Source organism: Equus caballus, chromosome 6 (genome assembly GCF_041296265.1).
Source record: "Equus caballus isolate H_3958 breed thoroughbred chromosome 6, TB-T2T, whole genome shotgun sequence".
Lineage (NCBI taxonomy): Eukaryota > Metazoa > Chordata > Mammalia > Perissodactyla > Equidae > Equus > Equus caballus.
The window spans coordinates 20,823,935-20,846,776 of record NC_091689.1 but is presented as its reverse complement, the minus strand read 5'-3'; the positions used below and the strand labels follow the sequence as shown (position 1 = coordinate 20,846,776).

Below are 22,842 nucleotides of genomic sequence, written 5' to 3'. Positions count from 1 at the left end.
GGGGAGGAGATTGCCTCTCATCCCTTAATCACCAGATGACTTCTTTTTAAAAATTAAAATGAGTCACAAAAGGAAAAACACTCTTGACACTGAGCTGCCTGGGGCTGATTTTGTTTTTAAGACAAGGAACTTACGACAATTGTGTTTTGATCTAAAACACACATTTGACATAATTATGCAAAACATGGGCACTTTGTGAGTCCTCAACTCCTAAAATCCTTAGCTAACACCAGTCTCCTCGTGTTAATAGCTTCTTATCAAAAAATTTTATAGTACTCTCATTTTTTAAAAAAATCAAGCAATGAAAGAAAGAGGAAAAGTAAGACTTTTATTAAAGACTGGAACCCATGGAAAGAAAAACTACACAATTCATAAAACATCTTTCTTCCTTGGAACTTCTATTCCTTCGGATGCATTTTGCTGTTAAAAGAGAGAAGGAAGGGGAAGATTAGACCCTATGGCGTACGTTTCACGTTCTTACTATGGAGGTGCAGGACCAAGGATTCCTGGGTGCTGTTCCAAAAGGAATCCAAGATGGCCCCAGAGACTACAGCAATTATGCCAAGCAGCCAGCTCTTTGAACAAAGATAAGGGGTGAGAGACACATGCAGGGTTTGATCCCCGAATATGGAACTCACTCAGCGAGCTCACTGAGTGCCCCATATTTTAGGTTCACTTCTCCCGTGTGGTTGCTGGTAGGTAGGCATGTTGTCAACCCTTTCCATCAATTAAAGTCTTTGCCTTCTAGTTGGCTGCTACATATCCAGCTTCACTCCACACATGAAAAATGTACCTTAGACAAATAATCTTTGAGGGTTTGCCCTCTCTTGCTATTTTCTAAACTTGGAGATATTGGCATGAGGCAGAATATCCCAGGAAGAAAAAGAGATGCTTTGGAGACAGACAGACATCAAGAGCTAGTCTCAGTGCCAACATCCCCTCTGAGAGCAGGGCCTCTAACACCTCAGCTTCCTCATCTACAAAACAGAGATGATAGTGACAGCCTCATTTGGATTGTTGCAAGATTTACATAAGGCGATGGATGTGAAGGGTCCAAACATAGACCCAGGCACCCTTGAGAGTTCCCATCTTCACTGGTGCAGGGGCCAGTCACAAAGTGGCATTGGATGAACACTTGTTGAACAAATCGATAAAATCATGAGACTGATTCTTTCACCATGCAGTTATGGCCAAAAGGCCTAAGAATTGCCTCCTCTGCTGCTCTTAGGCATAGAGGTTAGAAATTCCACACTAATGGATGCTGCAATGTAGGGAAAAGTGAACCCCTTGCCCTGTGGTGGTTTGGGTGCACTCCGTGTGGTGTGTGGTCTTCTGGCTATGACGTAATGAAAAAGGCAGAACTCTTCCAGCTGTAAAATCAAGAAAGCGCGAGACTTTCAAATAGATTGCTTTCATTGTGAGAGTTGGGACCTGATTTTCCATAGTTCCTATTTTAGATTAGCAAATAAGAACAAAATTCAGAGCTCTTTGTTGAAATACAGTCACATGCCACATAATGGTTTTTCCAACAACAGACCAAATATACGACAGTGGGCCCATAGGACTGGTACCATGTAACCCAGGTGTGTAGTAGGCTGTACCATCTAAGTTTGTGTAAGTATGCTCTGTGACGTTCGCACAACAACGAAATTGCCTAACAATGCATTTCCCAGAATTTGTCCCCGTCGTTAAGCGGCACATGACTGCATCACCTTTCACTATCCACTCCTATGTATGGAATGATCTTCTAGCAACCTGAAAGAATCCTGGAACAGTATTTACTAAATCACAAAAGCACTCAGCTCCTAGTTGATTGCAGAAACTGAGGCAGGCTCTGAGGATTCTGTGCTCTATGAGCCTAAGTCTGTGCCTTCAGGAAGCTCCCCCACAGAAAAAGGTCATTCACAATTTGAAAAAAGTCATCCTGATTTTTGTCATGCATTCATTCATTCCTTCCAGCCTGATTGAACCCTTATTATAGTCTAGACACTGTTCTTAGCATCATGACCTTAAAATAATTAATAAGGATGACAAGGTCATCCATCCTCAAGGAGATCATGGGCTAATAGGGAGAAAACAAGTAAAAAAATAATAATAAACCTTTGAAGGAACTGAGCCTGAGAGGTTAAGGGGCTGGATCACTGTCTTGAAGCTCACAAGCGGCAGAGCAGACGCGGAGCCAGGCCAGCTGATTCCAGCCAGTGGATCTGCCTCCTCACTGGACCCCTGTCCCGGCCTTACTAGACTCATCTTATGACTCTAGGAAACTCGGAGCACAGGGTGGAAATCTCCCTGCTGAATGTCATGAGAGGGCAGGGTCAGAACTGGGACTTAGGTCCAAGGCAATGTCCAGGCCAGGGCAGCAGTGTGTGGCCCTTTGTCTATGCTGCCCTTAAAGAGACATTTTTTAAGTGATCAATTTATTTATAGAAATCAGATCACGAATTCATATTGCAATACATATATGGGTACACACCCAATATAATCATGTTATTAATAAATAAAATACAACCAATTCATTGAGAATTCTATTTTTCCCCCCTGAGGATGCTCTGCGAAGCAAAAAGAAATGATTTAAATTTATAAAAAAGGAAGATGATGCATCTTTGTCTTCATATGGAGCAATTTCTTGATCTCAGTGTGAAGCTGGGTTTTATTTTTAGGACGCACAGAGATTAAAAAGAAAACCTACCATTTGCATCTTTCATTCAATATGGCCTCACTGGTAAATTTTCCTTCTATTTTAGTAAAATGTCAGTTGACTTCTTTCAGATTCCAGTGGTTGAAAATTAATTATACTATGTTTAGCTGATTTTTTTTGATGAGAGAATCTCCAGAACCCAAAGCAAAGGATTCTGTCATCTGCTCAAAAAATATTTGCTGAATGCTTGCTGCGTGTCAGGCTCTGTGCAGGGCACTGGGAGACGATGGCAAACGAAGTTCCCTGAGCCCTGTGCCTGGGGAGGCTAGTGGAGCCAGATGGGCAGAGCAGAGACAGCAATTGCAGTGTCCTGGCATGAGGACACTAGGGAGGCCCATAAAGGGACATATCTCTGACTTGGGAGTGGGTCAGAGGTGACATCGCAAGGGAAGTGACACTGAGCAGAGACCTGAATGGTGAGGAGGAATTAGCCAGGTGGTTGACCAGGTGAAGGTCACAGCAGGAGGAAGGGCAAGTATTTTAGTCCTGCAGGAGCTTAGGGGCTAAGCAGACTTGGGACAGATTGGCTAGAGAGGTGGGAGGGACCGGATCACCAAGGCCTTTGTGGGCCACTCTAGGGAGCTCGGACTTTATCCTGAAGGCATACAGTGTTATGTAAACCGGAAAGTCCATGAAAGCTCAAGCTTTATTATTAACTTGTGTGTGTGTGTGCAAAAATGAATGTACACGGGATCAATCTCTATAACTGCAGGTGAAGATTTCTTTTACATCTGCCCTTCGTGATGTGCCTTTACCACTTGGGAGCCTTTAAAATCACATAGCTACATTTGCTCCAATCCTTGGTAGCTGGGAATTCATACACCCGTGAGACTCAGTGATGTTGTGAGTGTTTGGAAGACCGAGGCTCAGTCACCAGCTTCCCAGAGCAGTGGGGGCAAATGGGCTGTCCCCGGCTCAGTGTCTCCCTTTCACACACCTCTGCTTTATCCCATAAGTGAAGCGGGCATTAGAGAGCATAAGTGGAGAAGGATCAGAGTCTCCTCTGTGTTTCAAGATAAACCTGAGGACAGCGTGCAGGGTGGACAGCGTGGGATCAGGACCTGAGGCAAGAAATGCAAGCAACAGTTCAGTGGTGATGGTAATGAAGTCACGGGCCAACGCCGGAGAAAATGTGTGGATGAAATCACTAAGACCAGACCCCTGTGGATGTTAGGAGAAGACAAAGCGTAAAGAAGAGTCAATGATGCTCTAAAATTTTGAGCTTGAGAAAATTAGGTGGATGATGATGCCTTCAATTAAGAAAGGGAGCTGCAGAGGAGGCTGGCTGAGCTTCAGGAGCTCACGTGGTATCCACAGCAAGTGCACCCAGTGGGCAGTAGAAATAAGGACCTAGATCTCAGGATAGAGTGTGCTAAGACGTGCATATTTGAAAGTAATTGCACATCATTGATAAAGTCAAGCAAGTGGGAGAGATGACGGAGTAATCTATAGAAGAAGAAATGAATTGGGTTAAGGAGATAATACAAGGAGTCACCAGTATTTAAATTATTGATCAAGAAAAGGAAGGCAGATCAGATTTCATGGATTTGAAAGATTAAAATCTGGTTGACAAAAAGCAGAAAAGTAAATGGGAGGTGAAGAGGCTGAGGCTGCAGCCGCAGACCACAATTATGTCAATGGGCTTCTCAGAGAAGGGAGGGCGGGGGAAGGCGGTGCTGGGATGGAGAGACCGCATCAGAGGAAGTGGCCGTTCTGTTTGTTTGCTCTTAAGATGGAGAAACTCGATCACATCAGTGGCAACAAATGCAAAAGCCACGGGGAAAAGATCGAGGCTGCATAAGACTGAGGAGACAACTGAGGAAGGGCATCTGGGAAGAGACAGGAGGTGGTGGAAAGGCAAGGAGGCAGGCTGCATAGCATAGTAGAGGTGTGAGAGAAGTCATTTCAGGGCACTCACTCCAAGTAGCTTCTATTTCTAAATACACATGCTTTTACCTGTGTTCCCTTACCTCAAGGCTGTCACTCAAAGCCAGTGTTTATTCTCACTCTGTCCCATTGGTTCGGTTCCTTCTATTTCCAGGAGGAGAGATCCTTCTCATGATCTCTAAAGGTAGGAAGGGAATGTATAGACTCTGTCACTTACATCAAGACCTAAGACAACGTGGACTATGTGACTACAAATTAATGAGAAGGACTGTGACTAGCATGACCGGAAGCCACACTGCTGAGAGAAAACCCGAGAACGTGGTAACTTCATCCCCCTTATCGAGCTCTCCTCACTCCCTCTTGTGTGGTGTCTAGCTCCATCCCATGCTTATTTCTCTCCATGTGTGCTCTGTCTCAGCCTCCACTGTAAGCCCTCGAGGGCAGGGACTGTCACATTTATCTTTCGGTCCTCCATGGGGTCTGCCCAGTGCTTGTGACACACGTTTGTTGAATTAAATTAAATTGTCATGTTCAAAGCAGTCTCTGAGATGGCTGCATCACATCTCTGTCAACGATGTTCCCAAGGCCCAAAATGTTTTTAGAATTTAGCTCTGAGTTATCTTCTGAGGCATAGAAAAAGGATCAGTCCCGTTAATTTATATCCTTATAACATTTTCTTGTCCCAATTCTCCCCATGCAGTAGCCAGCCTCCAAGATGGCCTCATGGCATTCACACTCTTGAGTATTGCCCCTCCCACATTGGACCAGAGTTGGTCTGTGCGATTAATAAAATACGCAGAATGGGGTTGGCCCCATGGCCTAGTGGTTAAGTTTGTGCACTCTGCTTCAGTGGCCCAGAGTTTGTTGGTCCAGATCCTGGGTGTGGACCTACGCACCACTCATCAAGCCATGTTGTGGCGGTGTCCCACAGAGAAGAACTAGAAGGACCTACAACTAGAATATACCACTATGTACTGGGACTTCAGGGAGAAAAAAGAAAAAAAACGGAAGAGGAATATTGGCAATACATGTTAGCTCAGGGCCAATCTTCCTCACCAAAAGAGCATAAATTTAAATTAAATTAGATATGTAGAAGTCATGATATATCACGTCTGAAATTAGGTGATAAAAGACTGTGGCTTCTGTCTTGGGTGCTCTGTTGCTTGCTCATTCTCTCTCTCTCTTTCCCTCTCTCTCGTCATTTTCTCTCAGGGAAGGCAGCTGTCATATTTTAAGGACATCCAGACAGCCCTGTGGAGAGGGAGAAACTGAAGCCATCAGTCCAAGAGCCCATGAAGAACTGGGGCCTGCCAATAGCCATGTGAGTAACATGTGAAGTGGATCCTTCAGCCCCAGTCAAGACTTCAGATGAGATCACAGCCCCAGTGTACATCTCGTCTGCACATCTGCAACCTTGTCAGAGACCTTGATCCAGAAAAACCCAACCAAGCTGTTTCTGGGTTCCTGACCCTCAGAAACTTTGAGGTAATAAATATTTGTTGTTTTAAGCTGCTAAATTTTGGGATAATTCGACACAGAGCAATAGATAACTAATGCACCCAAGTTGGTTATTAATCTAATTAATCACATTTATTTCCAGATGGCTTTTGGCTATTTCCAAAACCAAATCAGAGGACAAATATCTTCCACCACTACAGGGATTCAAAAGAGCGGGCCATAGATTCTGAAGGCAATTCTAAAAGAAATGTTCAAAAAATGTTCTCAGCGGTGGTCCCCTTGTTAGCATAACTGTATATTCCCCCAAAGTGACAAGTTGGAGGAGGTTTAAAACTTAGGAGTTTTTTTCTTAAATCAAGCCTCAGGTTGTAAGTCCTAGCACTTCAAATAAATTGGAGCATGCCTAATGAGGATCAGACACTGAGCTCAAGGAAATATTAATATCCATGTTATTCATTTTAATGAACTCTGAAATAGGAATTTCACAATTCTCTTGGAAAACAGGATGGAAAAAACAGAGGTTTTAGCCTCGGAGAGATCCGTATCAAAGCCTTGTTTCTGCCACTCACGACCGGGATCAAAGTTCTCCGTTGGCAGCATAGCCTTGGACAAGTTTCCGAAACTCGGTAACCTCAGTTTGCTCATCTATAAAATGGGAAGGAACCCAGTGCCACCTCACAGAATGGTCGTGAAGGTTGAAGGAGAAAATTCTGTCAAGCAACTAGCACAGATGATTTTTTGTATACAGTTAACGCCATGAGTTATTCCTCCTTTATTCTATGGGAGCAGGTAATACACGTTGTCTACAGAGCTATCATGAGGATTAAATGAGAAAATTGATCTGCAAAAGGGAGGAATTGCGTGAGTGTTAATTTTGTCTGCTTCCTGCAAAGTACCGTTGAGGGGGGAGGGCAAAAAGGAGATCAAGTTGGGCTTTTCAGAAAACACCCAAAGTGGGGCAGGAGAAAAGGTCAATGCTGATTTCTTGAGCCAAATGTGACATTTTTAATCCTGCTAATTTTTAAGTGAGTTTTAATGCCTCAAGCTTACTTTTTTCTTTTTTTTGTGTGAGAAAGATTGTCCCTGAGCTAACATCTGTGGGAATCTTCCTCCGCTCTGCATATAGGACCCTACCACAGCATTGTCCCTGACGAGCAGTGTATAGGTTCCCACTGGGGTGCGAACCTGCAAACCCCGGGCCGCCAGAGCAGAGCATGCAAACCCAACCACTACACCACCAGACCAGCCTTTGCAAAGCAAGTTTATGCAGTACTGTTCTTTTCATTTTCAGTTAAAATATTTTGTATTTCATAGGTTTATCTCTATGAAATGGCTTCAACAGAGTCCAGCTTGATCAGAAAATGATCTCTTGGTGTCCTATGGAAGAAAATAGGGCCATCACCCAGTGACCATTCATAAAATTGTTCATTTCTGAATTTGTCAGGAATGAGACCTGTAACACAGTAACAGCCATAAGGCAAGGCCCCTTTGACCACTTCTGGAATGGTCTGTGATTTTATTACTGATGCCCCAAATATGCCTCTTAAGCAAGGAAGCAGTGGGAGATCACCAAAGAGTTTGGCCGCCATCAGCACCAACAGGAAAAAGCCTCAGAAATGAAAGAATGTTCTCTAAGCCACAGGACACTGACCAATCCCACTTTAATGGGGAAGCCACACAAGAAGGAAAAAGGTGAGCCCTCCCTCCCTCAACTAAGACCCTTGAAGTGATGGTCAGTTTTAGTCACATAGCTGGAGGATCACAGAATTCAGCCCCATCCAGCCAGAGGAGGTTTGGTCTAGATCCACCCAGCTACACATCATTGCATACCTGGACCCCCCACTTCAGTCATGCACCCAGGAGGGAACAAGCATGTTCAAGTCTGGGGACCCTCTCAAGGTGAAAACCAACATCATCTCTGCCTTATTGGCAGAGATGTTGGGGTCGTCATGTATGGAAAATCTCTGAACAAACATAAAGGGATATCTAAATGAAAAGTTATATTGCTATGGCCTAGTGTTAAGAAGAGAACGAAAAATAGAAGAAACTATTTATTTCCTGGAATTACTGTAACTGTTCAAAGGTTATGTGTAGATATTTCTAGTTTTAAATGACTCACTAACAGCAAGCTTTAATATGAAGTTGTTTCAAGAAAGAAACGTTAAAAAGAACAGATTTCAGCTTACCGAGCAGATAATTGTTTCTCCATTTAGAGGATCCCAATGTGTCCCCAAAAATTAACTAAGTAAGTTTAGACATCAGTATGTATCAGCACATGAAAGAGAGAAAAAGAAGAGACCGTGTAAAAAATGCAGATATTATCTGAAGGACTCAGGTGTATTATTAATGAAATTAAAGACAGTATTCTATATTAAATCACCTTATATGGTATCAAACATATATGTCTAATAAAGCATGTGGGTAAGAATAATTTACATCATTTAAATCGACCAAAAAGCTTTCCACTAGACTCAAAATTACTCCCAAATGTTGGGGGCCAGAAAGACAGAAATGTTAAATGGACTTGCAAATAGACTGCGTTTAGGTCAAATTTTGGAGTGTTCTCCCTATAACGCGTTCAGTTTAGGTGTGCACAGCTGGTCTTCATGAAGCCACTGAAAGTCCAGATAAAAACATTTCTCCACACAAAACCTTGCACATGAATGCTGACAGCACCATCATTTACAATAGACAAAATGGGGACATAACACAAATGTTGATCAACTAATGAAGGGATAAACCAAACATAGTCCCACCATACAATAGAATATTATTCGACAATGAAAAGGAACCGAGTACTAACATGCTACAACAAGTAGGAGCCTCCAAAACATTATCCTAAGTGAAATAAACCAGTCATAAAAAAAACCTTCTTGTATGATTCTGCTTATATGAAACGGTCAAAATAGGCAAATCCAGAGGCACAGAAAGTAGATTAGTGGTTGAGGGGGGCTGAGGAGAATGAGGAATAGAAAATGACTGCTAATGGGGATGAGGTTACTTTTGGAGATGATGAAAATGTTCTGGATTTAGACAGTGGAGATGGTTGTACAACCTTACGAATACACTAAAATCCACTGAACTGTACACGTGGAAAGTGTGAATTGTGTAGTACGTGAATTATATCTCAATAAAGGTGTTATTTTAAACAGAAGAGGGGGGTCAGCCTGGTGGCACAGCAGTGAAGTTCACAGGCTCTGCTTCAGTGGCCCAAGGTTCCCCAGTTCCGATCCTAAGCACGGACCTTACACATCACTTAGCAAGCCATGCTGTGGCAGGCGTCCCACATATAAAGTAGAGGAAGATGGGCACGGATGTTAGCTCAGGTCCAATCGTCTTCAAAAAAAAAATAGAGGAGGGGACACATGACATAAGTCAGGCTGATGGAAGTAAAGCCAAGAGTTATCTCCAGTGGAGCTGGAGAGAAATGCTCCCTCTTCCTCCTAAGTTTAGAGGATAGAATCTGGAGTGACTTGTAGCTCTGCTTCCTGCTACAGGAAGAAAGCTCGACTGCAGTTAAGGTAGAGAGAGGAGTGGGGAAGGGGGAGGCAGAGGAGAGGAGGAAATGAATGTGGCACAGATAGTGCTGAAGGACTAAGCTGAGATGTCCGTGAGGTCAACTCTTTCCTTTCCAGTCTGGGAATATGATCCAAGGAAATATTCCTTTTGACTGAGGCTGCTTCTAGTTGAATTTCTATCTCTTGAAATGAAAGACAGTCAATAAATGAAACGACTGTCGCCTCTGCTCGCCTGAGCTCAGAATTCCTGTTGAGTTATTCTTCCTCGGTGTCTCCCTTTTGGACTGTTTTGTGTCTCTTGGCTGAAACCCTAGTCAAACCTCATGCCATCCACCCCAAATCAGAAGGATTTGTCTAAAGTCAAGGTCACTCATCCCCCTGCAGTGTTAGGACTACACTCTTGATGGCGATGGCTCCATTGTGTGGTTGACTGCACATACAGAAACATTTTATCCTCTACGCATTTCACGTTCAAAATGAAAAAAATAAAAATGACCCATAATTCAAATACCTATTTGGTTAAGGAGAGGAAAATATCAGCAAATTTGGAAATTTATTTTCTTGAATTTCTTTACAGCTTTTATACTCTTTAAAATTATGTGGGGGAAAACCCAAACTTCTTATATTCAAGACAGTTTCTCTCATTATATCCTCACCAGATAGTTTCCATTTGATCTAAGTCCTTATTCGTCATAATTGGGATTTTTGGTCTTATTCTCCATGACTTCCATTTTTCTTTATACTATATTTCTTTCTCTGGAAATTCATCTATATTCTACATATGTTTTTCAAGTGATCTTTATTTTCATTACTCGGGGATTTTTTTTTTTCAGTTTTATTTCTTCTATTTCCTCCTTCCAACAATGATTTATTTGTTCTATGTCTAGATTCATCCTAGTCTATGTGGTCTTTCATGTCTGTAATATCACTATTAATTTCACTTGAAAATAGTTAACAGCTGTTTTCTAATTTCTTTTTCTGTTTCATGTAAGAAATCTATTTTAGAGTTTCCAGGAGTTACTTTATATCTCCATCTGTTTTCTTTTCTTTCTTCTGAATTGCGGAATTCTTTAAGGAATTCTCTTTTTTTATTTTTTCCTAATTCTTTACGATCTCCTAATCTTTGAGGAAAAGCAAACTGGGAGTTTATTTTATACTCTTGTTTGTTTCGGGGGCTAAGTTAACTTAGTGTCAGTCTTCTTACAAAGGTTGAGGTTGGAAGAATAATGAGTGGTCTTCGCTGTGCAATTAGAGAGTTGCAACAGATTTGTGGGTTGCACAAACGATCAGAACCAACTTCCCAAATCAGCCATGAAAAAGAGGTTAAATTAGGGGGCCATTTATTAATTAATTTCGGTTGTGTTAAAGGTCATAGACTGAACCAGAATCCATTTCTCTCAACACTCACCACCAACTCCTAGTTCCAGTTAGCACTCTATCTCACCTGTCCTGCCAGCCTCCTGGCACCCCCATCTGCTCTGACCTAGTTCCAATCTATTCTTCATCTATTCTGTCACCATCCTACTTAGAATCCTTCAATAGTCCCATTGCCATTAGGATCAAGCCAGGGATCCTTGACGTGACCCAAGAGGTCCATCTTGACCTGGCTGTTGTTCCTTTCCAGCCCCATCCCTCTCTCCCTCCATGTTTTGCTCATTCCAGTCAATGGATTTCTGTCTATTTCAACCCTCCAGCTTCTCTCACACTTTCGGGTACTCCTATACGATCTCCCCTGAGCTTGAAATCTCTTTTCCTCCCTCACCCTTACACCCTGTGCCTTTGTCCTGATGTCCACCCACCCCCTAATTCTTGGTTCGAGCTCAGTTCCCCAGGGAAGTTCTGTTTGCCTCCCACACGATATTCCATCTTTTCCCCACATGCTCCGACATGCTTGCCTGTAGCCAGAGCAACCCCTGTTTAACAGACGTCCCCCAGACTCAGTTATAAACTCCACCAGGGCCGGGACTTTTCTTGTCTTGCTCCTCACTGCCTCCCTAGGTTTTCCCATATAAACCACAAAATCAACACAAACAAAATGCTTGTGAAATGATATGCTTGGTCCCTATCATTGCTGGGCCACGAGCGTGTGAGTGTGTTAGCTGTGAAACATATTTGGTTTCCTAGATACTTCAGCAGAGTCTGGAACAGGAGGCCCTTGGTACTGGCCTAGGACCAAGAAAATAGGATCCTGGGGAAATCACCTGGGGATGATTCTCAAAAGCTGCCAGTGTGAACAAGATCGAGCAATGAGGAGATGCTCAAGGGAACACTGTGTGGAGAAAATCCTAAAAACATGTGCAGAGTTCTCTTTCCAGCAATGAAACCATCCCTTATACAGGAGCTCCTCGGTCACTAGTTTCAGTGCTCCCTAATTCTATAATGGACTCCTATACAAAATATTTAGGGCGTGGATGTGTTAATAATATGGGATTATCAACTTTTATGTATAATTCTTGAAGTTGAAATGGTATAGTCTTATAATGTTATTTTCACTACAGAATTAAATCTTGAAAACCTGAATAAAAACATGAGTAGAGAAGGAGGTTGTTGGACAGATTCAGGGTATAATGGTAGAAATATTTAAAAAATACCTGTCAAGAATGTTATTGCATTATGAATAAACAAATAATGTAACAGCTATGTTTTTATTCCTATTAGAGTCAAGAGGCTCCTTCCTCATATTTGCCCTTGACCATTTATTCCTCAGTTTTCTTGTATTCATTCAACAAGTATTTACCAAGCATCCACTCTGCATCGAACATTGTCCTAGACTGACAAAAACAGATTCCCCATCCTCATGAGTCATATATTCTAGTAAGGAAAGCAATCAATAAACAGACAGACAAATACATATGTAACATAACTTTAAGTCAGAAACTTATACCATTAATTTTACAGTATGATCACAAATCAATTTCAATTGCAGGAGAAAAGACGTGTCCAGCCATTCCCTGAGCATCTGTTAGGTACCAGATGCTGAATCAGATCTTTCATGGCCATCAACTTACTCAATTCTCTCAACAATCTGTCAGGTGGTCTTTATTCCTGGCATTTAACAGAGGAAGAAGCTGCAGACCCTGAAGGCTGAGCATCCTGACCTCAGCTGCAGAGCCGGTAAACAGTTTTGAACATGGGTCCAACAAAAATGCCCCTCTTCGCTCCACTAAACCACAATGCCAATGAGCCACATACTTAGATCTAAGACTTTGAAGATTTGCTAATTGGTACTTTAAGCTCTCTTTCCCTAATCTCAGGGAAACAGAAAGAGGGACAGAGAAAGTGAAAGATTAGGCTGGAAGAAGTAAGGGATATTGAAAACGAGATTGTAGGGGTTAAAGAGAGAATGCAGCTGAATACGCCGAGCTGGGCTTGCCCATGCCTGGGTGATGTTCCCCTAGTCTATCACACCAGTCTGCTTGTCACAGCCCCTAAGAGGTGCTGTCCTGGAGGACACCAAGCCCCTGGTCATACCTCTTCGCTGCTGCTAGACTCGGAGCTGGAGGACCAGCTACAGCGAACCCACACGTCCTGCACCTGCTGGGCGGATACCCACACAGTGCTTCTGCAAACTGCTGCTGGCTGGAAAAGGCAAAACCATGAGTTATATCTTCAGCAGCCTACAGAAAGGGCAAGAGACAAGGCAATACTGTAGAGTTTGACAAAATGATGCAGACAGATTGGAAGAATTCACAGAGGCATTTCGATTTTCCCAAATTGAAAATTTCTTAAGACCTAAGCAGAAACAAATGAAATATTTAAATATCTCTTAGGCACTTGATACATTATGGGTCCCCGGGGCAGGGGGGGGTGCGGGGGTGGGGGGTGTAGCAAAGGTTCCCTTTGTGAGCACTGAGTGGGCTGCCTTGGATCATTTCCCCTTCGAACAAAAAGAAACAAGAAGAACCCATAGGACTTTGCTCTCCTTGCCTTTGGCCTCAGATTTCGTTAGAAACAGACGCTTGTGACCCTTGGATTTGGGTCCTTTGTAAAACAGAGTCGCAGAGAAAAGTTTCATGGAGAAAACAGAGCAAAGCACCCCCCTTTCAGAATTTACATTGTTGCGAAGCGACCCTTCCTAACCAAACTGATAAAGTAACAAAACCTTGAGAACTCCTCCGTCTTAATGTAAACACCTTGGCAAGCAAATCTGGGGTTGATGGTGCCAGCCTGTTGAGGCTGGACTTAACCAACTGTTGGACTATGTTGTGGTCACTGAAGATACCCAAATGAACGTGCCATGGTCCTGACCCAATGGAGCCCAGGCTTGGCGGGGGGTGGGGGGGGGGGGGGGCGGGCTTTAACAGATATTACCTAACTGTCAACTACAAAATAACGCCACTCACACCAGGAACACAGTTGGTGTTTTAAATTCACTTAAAATAGAACACAATGTCTCTGGGATTTTTCTTTGGTATTGACCTCTTTGTATTGCCTTTGTCTGGAACCATCATTATCCCCATTTTGAAGAGCAGGAAATTGAGGCAAGAGAGGTTCAATAATTTGCCAAGATTGCTCAGGACCATGGGCTCCAGAGCTCAAGTCCTTAACCACTGAGTCTCTCTGCCCCAGCCCGGGAACACAGTGTGGCCACAGTCAGTGGCGCCTCCCAGTGTGGCCGGATGCCAGGCAGTGGCCAAGCTCTCGGCGTGACTTTGAATCAACTCAAGGTCGTGGAAGAAGATAGGCACTTCTCCACTTCGGTGCCTTTCCCACCACACTTACCACATAGTAGCCCCTCTGGAAGTCACAGGTAGCAGGGTCTTCTCCAGAATCCCTCCTGCACGTCGTCTCTCGAATGCTGAACACTATATCCATGCTCAAGCTGTCTTCATCCAGGACGTTGACCTTCATGAAAACAAAGCATCAGTTTGCCAAAGATGTGTTTCTGAAGTTCACAATGCTAGACATGTTTCTCCCTGAACAACGAGAAAAAGTTACAGAAGCTTCCACCATTAAAACTATAAACTGTCTTTGCAATCCCCTGTTTCTATGCCCTCATTCTGAAGACCAGAGGAAGAAGTGCTTTACCAAAGGCAGACAATCTGTTCATGAGAAAATGGAACCAGAGTATATGTGTCCTAACCCCAAGGTAGACGTTGCTTCTAATGACCTACCTTTACCATTGATCCCCGTTATTTGCAGTGTCCATATTTGCCAACTTGCCTACTTGCTAAAATTTATTTATAACCCCCACATCAATACCCAGGGTCCTTTCACAGTCATTCATGGACATGCGCAGAGCTGCAAAAAACTTGTCACCCAATGCACACATTCCCAACTGGGATCAGACAAGGTGACTCTCTCTTCTTGTTTCAGCATCTACTGAGGACAAGTGTCATTTTCGTGGTCTATTTCACGTCATGTTTTTCTCATTTTGGTGTTATTTGCTGTTTAAAATGGTCCCCAAGTGTTGTGCTGAAGTGCTGTCTAATACTCCTAAGTACAAAAAGGCTGCAATGTGCCTTATGGAAAAAATACGTGTGTTAGAGAAGCTTTGTTCAGGCACGAGTTTCAGTGCCATTGGCCGTGAGTTCAATGTTAAGAAATCAACATACATATTAAATAAGGCGTCCTTAAACAGAAACACACATGAAACAAGGTTACGTGTTGATTCTTGCGAAAATATTATGACCAGAGACTTGCAGGAACCTAACCCTGTATTACCCCAGAGCATCACTTCGGTCTTCACTAATTTAGTGTTTGCACAGTCTTTATAGAATGTGAATATCGCAAATAATGAGAATCGATTGTAGGTTTTTTGATTCTTGTTTTTGGTGAAGAAGATTTGCCCTGAGCTAACATCTATGTCAGTCTTCCTCTATTTCGTATGTGAGATGCCTCCACAGCATGGCTGATGAGTGATGTGTAGGTCTGCATCCAGAATCAAACCCATGAACCCTGGGCCACCAAAGCAGAGTATGCAGAACTTTAACCACTCGGCCATGGGGCAGGCCCCCACTGTAGGTATCTTTAAGCATCAATTTCCTAAAAGAATGCTCCATAATTTCTTAATAATTCCTGAAATAAGTAAGTAGCAGCAAGTACATCTCAGCTGTGTGGGGTAATCCAGCCCCACTTCCTGCTCCATCAGTTCTGATCTATGAATGAGATTACACGATTTTCTACTCCTTCCCACCAAGGGCAGGATCCTGGGGGAAGCTTCCCAGCTTTCAGATGAATCCATGATGTTCTGAAGACATGGAAGTCTCATGACTTATTGAGTTCCCATTGTGTCTCCAGTACTAGGGGCAGAGCTCAGATTCCAGTGAGAGTATCACACAGCAAACACATTAATGAAAACTCAACAAGATCATTCCAGATGGTTATGATGCTATGAAGGAAAAACACCATGGTAATGGGTGGGGAGGAAGCAGCAGTTACTTTAGTGATGATACCGGAAGATTCCTCCCCAGGAAGGGATATTTCAGCTGAGACTTAAAGGAGCCTCTCAGGGGAGAAGAAAGCAGAGCCAATGTCCTGGGGCAGAACCAGTCTAGCTGTTGTGACTGAAACAAAATGAGCAAGAGGAGAACCCTACACCATGATGTGGGAGGGAGAGAGCGTGTTGGATCATCTGTGTTACGTAGTCCCCAGGAAGGTGTTTAGACTTCATTCTCATTGCAACAAGAAGCTCTCAGAGAGATTTAAGAGAGAAGATCTGAGTCACCATGTCTGCTGCAAGGAGAACATACTGGGGCAGAAACAAGATGGCAGCAGGGAGGCCAGCTGGGAGCCCGCCATGGTCCATGCCCCATAACATCCCCAGGCTCCAAAAATCTCTTCCGTTTTAGTTCTTCAACCCACCTGGTGGCAAATTTGAGTGAATATCACATTCATCCTACTGCTCAGTGAGGAGAGAGATGGTGACAGGACAACAGGCAGGGAATTCCAGGCACCTGAGAAAGTCTCGTTTTGGAAATCAACGGCAAACGCCAAGCCTGGGATGGGGGTCCCCATGTCTCCTCCTAACACAGGACGGGGAGTGTGGATACAAGTAGAGTTTCTTGAAAACAAGCAGGACTGAAAACTCAGCCTCACCATTATTTATTCCCTCCTTTGTTTATATTTTAAATTATTGGCTGTTAAATCTGAGTCTCATAAAAATAAAGGCCTCTTCCACCAGCGGGCGCGTCTTGTTCGGGCTCTCCACCCCAGATCACGCTTCAGCAATTCCCCTTAAAGCCATTTGATGAAAGCAAACTGGGGACCCAAAAGCTTAACAAAAACGATGCAGTTGTGGGTTTTGTGAGTACTGATAATTTTGTTAAACTCTGAGATGACTTTGCAACCTTTTTTGTGTCTTTAAGCACTTTTAAGCACTCTTTCCAGAATATGGAGAAAAGCCTAACAGATTCGCTTTTTCATCAGAACTCACTTTCCGCCGGTGAATTTCTGCTCTGAGTTGTTTGAAAAACGTAGGACCGCTTGAAAGCTCAACAAGAAACCAACTGTAGAAAATCCAGAAGCCAGGATTGTTGCGGAAATAAACCGCGGTGCTTTCCAGGGTGGTCCTGTTTTGCTTAAAAAATATTTTATACCGTCATATGAATAGAAAAAGAGCCAAAAAGATATCTTCCCACGTGTTCATAGTGGGTGTCTCAGAGGAGTGGATAATGGATGTTACTTTCGGTTTTCTCTTTCTTGTTGTATGTTCTGACTTTTTATGATGAGCATATATTTTTTATTTCAAAAAGTAATAAAAATATGCAAGCAATAAAAGACCCATAACAATTCCTTGCGATGATTGTAATGGTTAATTTAATGTGTCAACTTGGCTGTACCACAGTGCCCAGATATTTGGTCAAACACTATTCTGGATATTTCTGTGCAGGTGTTTTATGGATGAGATTAACATTTAAATCGGTGGACTCTGAGTAAACCAGACTGCCCTCCATAATGTGGGTGGGCCCTGTCCAATCAGTTGAAGGCCCGACTAGAACAAAGACTGACTTTCTCTGAGCAAGAAAGAATTCTGTCAGCAGACTGCCTGCCTACTTGCGGATTTTGGATTTACCAAACCTCCACAGTAGCGTGAACCAATTCCTTAAAATAAATCTCTCCCTCTCTTTCTCTCATTTTATATATATATAAATATATATACACATACACATACACACACACAAATGTCCTTCATAGCACATTTATATATGTTTGTAACACGTATGTGCATAAATATGTGTGTGTATATGTATATGCATACAGTACTTATATACATATATACACACACACTTATTCTATTGGTTCTGTTTCTCTGGAGAAGCCTAACACAGTGATCACTCAGGTTTCTTAAACTAACCCCTTATTATTGGAAAAAGGCAAAGATCAGGTAGAGCTGGCTGAGAATAATTTAGAAAGGCAAAAAAGCAAAAAATGCAAAGATAAAAGGCAAAAATGGACAGAAATGGGCACGACCTCATGAAGGATTCCAAACCTTCTGTGGCTTTGCTTTCAAAGGTCCCTGACTCCATCCACGCCCCACCTCCTTGCAGCCGCGTGAAACTCGCTGCCTGCTTCCCACAGTCCCTGTCTGGGCTTCCTCCCTCCCATCCCACCCCGGGCTGCAGCTACAGAGATGCTCACAAATGCCTTTTCTGTTTCAAGGCTTCCCCACCCCACCCCCCAGCAGGGGCCACCCATTGTCTTTAAAATAGCCCCCAAACTTCTCCAGATTATGCCCTAGGCATGTCCCAACTCAGGCCCACCTCTCTGACTTCACCCCCCCACACACAGTTGGCTCTAGCCAGACCCTCTGTCAGGCCCTTCTGTCCTTCAGGACCCTCCTACTGCTCTTCCCACGGCTGGAACTTCTTGTCACTGAATGAGTCTTAACTCAAATATGGCAGCCTCTGGGGGGACTTCTGCCCCATCTGATGGCTGCCTGAGCCCCAGCCCCAGTCCAGACTCATCCATCCATCAACCTGTTTTCTCCACAGCATCCTCCACTCTCTGAAACCAACTTCGTCTAATGATGGAATTGTACACCCCCCCCCTTTCTTCCTCCCCTCCTCTCCCTCCACTCCATTTCTTTCTCTCCTCAGTAGAACCTGAGCCTTATGAAAGCACAGCCTCATCCATCCTCTTCTCTGTGTCCTCCTGTCCTTTCTCCAGGACTTCCGTCCCCTGAGGGAACAGGCTGAGTGAGCCTAATGCCAACAGTGCAGCAAGGAAGCGACGGTTGCTGAAGTCATGTTGCCTCACCTTTCCCAGCCTTTTTTAAACTTGGAGCCCAAGAGGTGAATAATTTGAAATCAGTTGCAAGAATATTTGATCCAGTTCATCGGTAAAACCCAATGGTTCTTAACCCTGACCGCACATTAGAATGACCAGGAGAGCATGTAAGAATATGGTCCCCACTCTCAGAGACTGTGGTTCAGTTAGTGGAACATCCTTCCTGAACATCAGGGATATTTCAAGCTCCCAGGTGACGCTGATGAGCAGTGGGGTCGAGAGCCATTGGGATTATTAAGCAATATAACGCGGGGATAATGTACCAGGGCCTGACCCTTTGCTCTGAGTCCACTGAATTCTACCCCAAACCTCCAGCACATATATAGACATGACTAAACCACTTATTTCCTTTGGACATATTCCTAGAAGAAAAGCTATGAGATCAAAAGTTTTAAATATTTGCTATTTTTAATATTTAACGTGCCTGTAAATATGTTTAGCACATATTTCCAAATTGCTTTCCAAAGATAGTTTTACCGAATTCCATTCTCTCTAACAGTGTTTGAGATTTCTTTTCGAGCTTGTTATTCTTCTTTTTCATCTTCTTATCTTAATTCTGATTTTTTGGGTTATCGGACAAGTTGAATATATTTTTTTAAATGTTTCACACTCACTGGCGTTTCTTCTTTGGAGAGCTGTTTGTACCTTCAGTGCAGTGAGCTCTTCCTTCATCTCTCTCCCGAGGACTTGGCTCACCTCTGAGTCTCTTTTGTGTCTACTAACATGGAGAGAATTGGTATATTTGGGGCCATCCTTAGGGTGTTTGTAGAAGGCATGGCTAACACGTACAATAAAGAAAATGTGAACCACTCCTAAGAGAAAGGAAATAGCACCAGGAGAGAGCAAAGGAGGAGGGAGAAGAAATCTCCCGATGGGAGAAGAAAGGAAGTTTCCCTGGAAGGCGCATGGTGAATGTAGCTTGACCAATGAATCTGGATAATCAGAAAAGGCTGGGGAGAAGCAAAAATGGACAGACTTCCAGAGAGAAGAGTGACATACAGGAGGCAGAGAGGGATCTCATTTTCTGCTCATGAAAGATCACATACACGTATATGGAAGTGTGTTTATAGGCAGGTGCATGTGTGTCTGGGCTCGGGTCTATGACACCAAGATGGCGCACATGCCAGCATGCACCCTCGGTGTTGTGCCTCATGCCAGTTCATCTCCACAGGCCAGATTTCCACAGCGTCAGTGGTGGGTTCTCTCAGGTCTTGTCCTCACGCTCTTACCGGTTTAATTAACTACGACCTTTCTTCTGTAGCAAACACTCATTAAATTACAAATAAATTTGAACTGTTCATCTGCAAGCTGGGCAAGAAGACACCAATCACCCACACTGCAAGTGGATGTCATTAAATGCAAAAGATGGAGGCCGATACAGCCAGTGTGCAGGGAGGGGGGTTCTTTATTCTGGTGCAGCGCTTTTCCAGAAGGAATTCACCTTTCACTTTGGCAGCTAACTGCACGTATCTCTCAGGGCCTCCACACCATGACATCCAGGCCGGGTGAGGTGACCCTACTCTGGCCCTGACAGCCTTGTTCTGAGCGGGCACCTAACCAAATCATAGCCCATCATTTCCATGACCTATGACCCAGTGAGAAAAGAAGTGGGACAATTCGATTAATTCCCTGGGAATCTGGAAATGAGAAACTGAGCCAGTTTCTGAAGAAGTGTCAGATGAACGTACTGTATTTGGGGACTGGGGATAAGAGACCATGAGCCGTGTGCTCTTCACGGGATGAGAGGGAGCAAGTTAAGCGTGAGCTAAGGTGGCAGCAGCAGGGAGCAGAGAAGAGAGCAGACAGACAGAGAGACAGCAGTGGCCTTCTGGCCCCCTCGAGGGAGTAGTTGCTGCCTGGACTCCTGGCTGTCTCCACGCTGGCTCCATGTGGCCTGGCTGCATAGAGTTCTCATTTGTAGGACCCACAACTTTATAGGATCTCCCCCACCCCCCATCGTAACCTAAACTAGCTTGAGGACATTTCTGTTCCTACAGGAGCTCCTCTGGGAGGCAAAATCCCCCGGGATCCCGAAGGAGGGAGGGACTTGCTGTCTAGGTTTTGCATTTCCTTTGAAGGATATTTCTGCGTTTATCACAGACTTCATCACTGGCAGCCCAAGAAAATTCGTCTTTCCCTATTTCCCAAGGCTAACGGGAAACAGACTCTTACTAAATTGACACAGGAAGGCGGATTTCTGTAGCTCCAAAGCCAGAAGTTATTTCCTATAAGTATTAAGAGCAGAACCACTGAACTTGAAAAAGCTTCCTTTCTAATAAACGAGTGGTTCTTAATAAAACATCTCAAGAGGAACCGTGAGACGTGGGATACAAAAGCAAGACGTGCCAAGGGTGACATCTGGAAATAGGCAATGAGGCCAGAGGGAAAAATACAGCCGAAGAATCAGGCACCCGAAGTAGCTCAAGGGCCTTACGACAATCATCGTAATGAAATCTTTTCTGTCTCAAAAAGCAGGATGAAACAGACGACTAGCTATTATCTTTTTAAACTGGAAAAATAAAAAAAGTGTACCCAAGAAACTGACGAAAGAAAAAAAAACAACAGAAAGCAGCATGAAGAGGAACGGAGACGACCTGACGGGCACTTACTCTTTTTATTGAGCTTCTGAACGCCCGAAACAGATATGGACTCAGGGACCGAGAATTCACTTTTGCCACAGAGGCGTTGAGGGCTTCCGTCAAGGAGGACAGGTCATAGTCATACACCGGGAAACCTGGACACACAAACGCACGAGGACACAGTGAGACAAGACACCCGGGCCGGGGCAGCTGCCATGGTTACGTGCATTGAGCTCCTTACCTGCACAAGACCAGTAGCTCATTCCAAGAGCAAACACCATCAACAGCTTCGTCACCATCATCTCCATTCTGGGAAGAATAATTTTAATTCAGAGCTGGGGCGATTGGCTCTGTGCGTTTGGGGGTGGCCTGTCCTCCCGAAAGCTGCTCTTTATCAATCATGACCTGGTTTGCTCTCTCCCACTGGAGCAGTCCGTGGCTTAAACAGAAACGATTGATCCTAGGGTGAATATTTACTGCTGGCTTTTCCTATGGAGAGGTGCCAGTTTGAGGCCACTTTTGAAGTTTTGACCTCAACTTGGGACTTTAGCCCACGGCAAAAGACATCAACAGGCTCGGGGACTCCATGTGGGCTGTTTGTTTTTCTCTCTTTGAATTTCATCCACATGCATGCACTGCTTATTTCTCTTTATTTTAATTTCATTTTGGGGGGAAGGGGTGTAATTCTCATTTTCTGCAAAATGGTTCATTTTCAACTGTCTTTTTAGCTCCTTCTCATGTTCCTAAAGATCTTGCAGTTGACCGCTTATGAAAATTGTGGGGTTATTTCAAGATCGTTCTGGAAATTATGACTAAAAAAAAATAATTTAATCTGTAGGACCAAAAAATTCCAAGGGAGTATATATATATATGTATGATAAAAGGCTGTGACACACCTTCCTGTCCACCATGCTTCTCTGCTGCGGACATTGTTGCCCTTCACCTGGATAATAAGTGTTTGCATAGTGATGCTTCTCACGCACTGTAAGATCCCAAGGTAGTTTGTGAATCATTGAAAAGGGAAGACACTTTATGGTAAACACAGTTTGTATTATGTGTGGGTCCTCCTGTTCTCATGCTTCAAATTCATGCGTAAGAAGCCGTGTTGGGCTGTGGCTCCAAAAGATCTGGACTGGAATCTTGGCTCCACACTTGTACCCTTGGTACATAGTACCCAATGCCTCTGAACCTCAACTGCCCCCTCTCTAAAATGGGCATAAATGATTAGATGTAAGGTGTATTATGAGTCAAGGTTCTCCAGAGAAACAGCACCAACAGGATGTACGAAGAGGAAAAGAAAGAGAGAGATTTATTTTAAGGAATTGTCTCATGTGATGGTGGAGGCTAGCAAGTCTAAAATCTGCAGGGCAGGCCAGCAGGCAAGGGTTGCAAATCGAGTCCAAAGGCCGCCTGCTGCCATTATTCCTTCCTGCTCGGAGGAAGCCGGTCTTTGTCTATGAAGGCCTTCAAC

The 22,842-nt window shown here is 43.7% G+C and overlaps 1 protein-coding gene across 1 annotated transcript; it reads right to left on the bottom strand.

The window, feature by feature from the left end:
- Positions 1-307: 307 nt before the first annotated feature.
- SPP2 (secreted phosphoprotein 2) lies at positions 308-21,886 on the bottom strand. Its single transcript, XM_023642626.2, has 7 exons — positions 21,613-21,886; positions 21,402-21,526; positions 14,287-14,409; positions 13,036-13,143; positions 8,233-8,287; positions 4,672-4,766; positions 308-420 (listed from the first exon to the last, which is right to left on the bottom strand). Exons 1-6 carry the CDS (start codon positions 21,677-21,679, stop codon positions 4,705-4,707), a joined length of 540 nt encoding a protein of 179 aa, XP_023498394.2. The 5' UTR covers positions 21,680-21,886; the 3' UTR covers positions 308-420; positions 4,672-4,704.
- Between the last annotated feature and the right edge of the window lie 956 nt (positions 21,887-22,842).